The sequence below is a fragment of the Lithobates pipiens genome, unplaced genomic scaffold, assembly GCF_037356315.1.
Source record: "Lithobates pipiens isolate NorthernLeopardFrog02 unplaced genomic scaffold, aLitPip1_a1.2 Scaffold_27, whole genome shotgun sequence".
Lineage (NCBI taxonomy): Eukaryota > Metazoa > Chordata > Amphibia > Anura > Ranidae > Lithobates > Lithobates pipiens.
Genome location: NW_027507788.1, coordinates 34,594,666 through 34,600,421, shown reverse-complemented (window position 1 = coordinate 34,600,421; position 5,756 = coordinate 34,594,666). Strand labels below are relative to the sequence as shown.

The 5,756-nt window shown below is 40.0% G+C and overlaps 1 protein-coding gene across 1 annotated transcript; it reads left to right on the top strand.

Annotated features, from left to right (window-relative positions):
* Positions 1-4,194: 4,194 nt before the first annotated feature.
* Positions 4,195-5,296, top strand: LOC143933166 (chemerin-like receptor 1). Its single transcript, XM_077456101.1, has one exon. It carries the CDS (start codon positions 4,196-4,198, stop codon positions 5,261-5,263), a length of 1,068 nt encoding a protein of 355 aa, XP_077312227.1. The 5' UTR covers position 4,195; the 3' UTR covers positions 5,264-5,296.
* Positions 5,297-5,756: the final 460 nt, after the last annotated feature.

The window sequence follows — 5,756 nt, the reverse complement described above, 5'->3', positions numbered from 1 at the left end:
AAAAGAACATCAAAGCTCGTCTCAATTTCTCCACAACACATCTTGATGATCCCCAAGACTTTTGGGACAACATTCTGTGGACCGATGAGACAAAAGTGGAACTCTTTGGAAGGCGTGTGTCCAAGTATATCTGGCGTAGAAGGAACACTGCATTTCAGAAAAAGAACATTATACCAACAGTAAAATATGGTGGTGGTAGTGTGATGGTCTGGGGCTGTTTTGCTGCTTCAGGACCTGGAAGACTTGCCGTGATAAAAGGAACTATGAATTCTGCTGTCTACCAAGAGATCCTGAAGGAGAATGTCCGACCATCTGTTCGTGTACTCAAGCTGAAACGAACTTGGGTTCTGCAGCAGGACAATGATCCTAAACACACCAGCAAGTCCACCACTGAATGGCTGAAGAAAAACAAAATGAAGACTTTGGAGTGGCCTAGCCAAAGTCCTGACCTGAATCCTATTGAGATGTTGTGGTATGACCTTAAAAAGGCCGTTCATGCTCGAAAACCCTCTAATGTAACTGAATTAGGACAATTCTGCAAAGATGAGTGGGCCAAAATTCCTCCAGGACGCTGTAAAAGCCTCATTGCACGTTATCGCAAACGCTTGGTTGCAGTTGTTGCTGCTAAGGGTGGCCCAACCAGTTATTAGGTTTAGGGGGCAATCACTTTTTCACACAGGGCCATGATGGTTTGGATTTTTTTTCACCTTTAATAATAAACACCTTCATTTACAAATTGCATTTTGTGTTTACTTGTGTTGTCCTTGACTATTGTTTAAATTGGTTTGATGTTCCGAAACACTTAAGTGTGACAAACATGCAAAGGAACAGGAAATGAGGAAGGGGGCAAACACTTTTTCACACCACTGTATCTATCTATCTATCTATATATCTATCTATATATATATATATATATATAGATAGATAGATAGATAGATAGATATAGATATATATACTGTATACACACATTTCAGGTTGATTTATTAAAGAAGTAGAAGCTGTTCACTTGGAAAATTGAACATTGGTAAATAAGGTATACTATGGTCACTTTGATTTCCCAATCATCATTTAATCTCTCTTGCACAAGATTGGGTGATCAGTGTAAATGTAGGTTTGCCTTGTTCACCAACGTTCTGTTTGCAAAGTGATCAGCCTTTACTTCTTTAGTTAGTAAATCAATCCCATTGCCTTATTTTCAATATAGCCAAATGATTGTGGACACATGGCCATCCAAAGTATATAAGCTTGTTTGACTTCCCATTTCAAAACCATAGTCATTAATATAGAGATACCCCTCCATTTGCAGCTTTAACAGCTTCCTCTTTTCTGGAAAGGTTTTTCATGTTACGTTGTAGTATGTCCGTAGGAATTTATGAGATTATTTACTGATGTTGGATGAGTAGACCTGGTTGAACAACTCATCCCAAAGGTTTTCAGTAGGGTTAAACTGTTATGCCGCGTACACACGGCCGGAATTTCCGATGGAAACCGTCTGATGGGAGCTTTTCATTGGATTTTCCGACCGTGTGTACGCCCATCTGTCTTTTTCTTTCGTCATTTCCGATAGTCTTTAGTTTGTGAGCCTGTTCTTAATTTTTCAGATGGAAAAGCTTTCTATTGGATTTTTCGATCGTGTGTATGCAATTCCGACACGCAAAATTCCAATGCATGCTCGGAAACAATTTGACGCATGCTCGGAAGCATTACACTTCCCTTTTATAGTGCCGTCGAACGTGTTGTATGTCGTGATGTTATTGACCGTCGGAATTTGGTGTGACCGTGTGTAGGCAAGACAGTTTGAGCGGAATTCTGTCGGAATTCCAACGGGAAAACCATCAGAGCTTTTTCAGACGAGAATTCAGATCGAGTGTACGCGGCATTAGTTTTCCTTTACAGAAAAAATGTAAAGACAAACTAACACTGAACACCCTCCCCAACTCTCTCCCTCCCCACCTCTGGGGGTTGATGTACCAGCTTGATCCTGGTTGCCCAGCACCATCACAGTTAAGTGATCTAGTCTGCCTTGGAAGCTCTGCATGGAGAAGATAGGGAAGAGTGGGGACTTCAAATCCTGGACCACTGGAGTGGATGCGAGGGCGCTGACAGCTAAGCAACCACAGAGAGAAGTACAGCGGGGACCGGTGGGGATGTGAAGGATGCCCAGTGTTAATTTACCTTTGGATTTCTTCTGTAAAGGTGAACTAACCTTTTAATTTCAGGAAACTTGAATTTCTCCACACCATTTTTCCACACCATACTTATCAAACCATGTCTTCATGGGGCTGGCTTAGTGCCAAAGGCCATTTATCCACTTCAACCCTGGAAGATTTGGCTGCTGAATGATCGTCCCATTTTCTGCGATTCGGCACTACGTCGCTTTAACTGACAATTGCACAGCCGTGCGACATTGTACCCAAACAAAATTGACATCCTTTTTTTCCCACAAATAGAGCTTTCTTTTGGTGGTATTTGATCGCCTCTGTGTTTTTTTTTTTCCTATAAACAAAAAAGAGCATCAATTTAGAAACAAAAATGCAATATTTTGTACTTTTTGCTATAATAAATATCCTTTTTTTTAAAAAAAAAAAGCTAATTTTTTTTCTCAGTTTAGGCCAATATGCATTCCTCTACATATTTTTGGTAATAAAAATCGCATTAAGCGTATATTGATTGGTTTGCGCAAAAGTTATAGCGTCTACAAAATAGGTGATAGATTTATAGCATTTTTATTATTTATTTATTTATTTTTTACTAGTAATGGTGGCGATCTGCGATTTTTATTGTGACTGCGACATTATGGCAGACCTATCAATTTTGACAAATTTTTGGGACCATTGGCATTTATACAGCAATCAGTACTATAAAAATGCATTGATTACTGTAAAAATGTCACTGGCAGGGAAGGGGTTAACACGGGGGGGGATCATTGACTGTGTTCCCTGGGAGGTGATTCTAACTGTAGGGGAAGGGGACTGACTAGAGGAAGGATCGTGGTCCTTAGCTAATAGGAACATACGATCTGTCACTCCTCTCAGAACAGAACAGGGAAGTGTGCGTTTACACACACTCGTCCCTGTTCTGTGTCTCCTGTTCACGATTACTCGTGGCCGGCGGGCATCAGCACCCCCCGTATAGCTACGACGGTTTGCTGGATCGTGCCGATCTGCCGCAGTAAAATGACGGCAGCTGGTCGGCAAGCGGTTAAAGGATATATTTATACTTCTGCATAATATGCATCTAAGACTAAACTTTTTTGGTAGTATTTGACTGAAATAAGGATTGGTTTATAACAGGGGTCTCCAAACATTCTAAACAGGGCCAGACAAGGGCCAGATTATTATCCTTCAGAAATTAGGGGGGCTGGACTGTGGTCCATAGCAAGCAAGGGCCAGATTATTATCCTTCAGACATTAGGGGGGCTGGACTGTGGTCCATAGCAAATGCCCCAGTGTCAGTGGGAGTAAACAATGACTCTGATTTTGTGCTAAAAAAAAAAAAGAAGACATATCACCTCTGGTCAGTAGGAGAGTAGGAGTGGGAATGTGCGCTGTCATTGGTATTTGAGGAATAGTTCCCCATCATTGGTATCATTGGGAGGAATAGTGCCCCATTGCTGAGGTCAGTGGGAGAAACGGTGCCCCAAGGGCTGGATAAAGGCAAGAAAAGGGCTGTATTCAGTTTGGAGATCACTGGTTTATACACATGACATTGACGTTTCATTTTTTTTTCATCTGTGCCCCAAATTTATCTTCATTTCTTGTCCTATAGACACCACTTCAAGTAAAAACATTGAGAGGGAAAATTGCCTTTGTAGGCAGTCATCATTGGAAAAAAAGTCTTTACTGGAAGATTTCCTCTTTATTCCTTTTCTGGTGACAACTCAAAATGTAGGATTCCCAGGCACATTCAGCCAGGGGAACATGGTCACCAGAGAAGGGAAAAATCTCCAGTAGAGACACAGACAGCAATGAAAACCTTATATATTCTAAGCCTCTCCTAATCTAAAACTTCAGAAGGTTTTGGCTTTATGTACATTTTAGGATACGTTTATCAAAAGTTAGCAGCCATTGGCCTATTTTTCAAGTGGACCATAGAATATATTTTTGTTTTTATTCTTCTACAGGACCAATAATAAGACTGAATTTTGAGCTTCTATATTTCTTTTTACAGAATTTTTTTACCTCAAATCTATCCTATGAAAATTAAGAATTTTACAATGGTCAATCCAGTCTTTAATGCTACTCTTAAAGAAGAGACCACAATCCCCTGGACTTACTATACATTTACCCCTTATGTCAATTCAGAAGAGGGAGAAAGACAGGAACGTATTAAATTCCATCTTCGTATGCTCACCCTGGTGGTCTCTTCTTTGGCTTTCCTACTAGGGACCACAGGGAATGGTCTGGTCATCTATTTTTCTGTCTTTGTAATGAAACGGACTGTCAATGTTGTGTGGTTCCTTAATTTAGCCATAGCTGATTTTATCTTCACGTTTTTCCTGCCGTTGAGAATTACCAATGACGCTCTTAATCACTGGCCTTTTGGAAAATTCATGTGCAAGCTGAACAGCACTGTTCTATTCATCAATCTGTACGCCAGCATCTTCCTGCTCACCGTGATCAGCATTGATCGATTAATCTCCATTGTGTTTCCTGTTTGGTGTCAGAATCACCGAACTCCGAAGTTGGCCTCTATTGTAGCCGTGGCAGTATGGATTCTATCATTCATTTTCAGTTTACCTTATTTTATATTCCGAGATATAAAAGTTGTTGAAAAAGATCATGCTGTTTGCTATTACAACTTTCATGAGGATGTAAAAGTTGCCTATCCAAGGGACAAAGCTACAGTAATTGCCCGATTTATCATCAGCTTTTTTATTCCTTTCACCATAATCATCTCATGCTATTCAGTAATTCTTTTGCGCATCCAAAGAAATCACATGACCACATCGAGCAAGCCTTTCAAAGTTGTCCTAGCTGTTATCTTGTCATTCTTTGTCTGCTGGTTTCCCTACCACGTCTTCTCCTTTTTGGAGTTGTCTGCATATTATGGTGGAAATCTTTCCTACATAAATTTTGTTGGATTACCTATTGCCTCCAGTTTGGCCTTTATAAACAGTTGTATCAACCCCATTCTTTACGTCTTTATGGGTCGAGATTTTAAACAGAAATTCCAGAACTCCCTCTGGTCAATATTTGAGATAGCTTTCTCCGAGGAATCCAAGAGCAAAACCAAATCAACAACAGATCAACAGCTGGTGTGAGAGATGGGACTACATTTATGTAACAATACATACCATGGTGACCTTACTGGCTTTGAGGTATTTTTTAGGAAATGTTTGTGCTATAATATTGTTCCCGAAGCTTTGTTATCTCCAGCAGAGAATTTTATGACGTTTGTCAAATACTGAAACTGACAATTGCTGAATAAGATCATATCCTGTCTTGGAATTCTAGAACTAACATTTACTACCATACAACCATAATTAAAAACAACCAAAAAATAACTGAGATTACAAGGACCAATACATACTTTTATGCATGCCAATTTCTAAGAGAAGATGTTAGGAGCTGAATCCAGACAAACAGATAACATACTTATAATGCCGCGTACACATGCCCAGACTTTCCGCCAGACTAGGTCCGACGGAATCATTCCGTCGGATAGTCTGAACTTGTGTGGGATAGTCTGATCGTTTTTCTTTAAAAAAATCAGACGGACCTAGAAATAGAACATGTTTCAAATCTGTCCAGTAG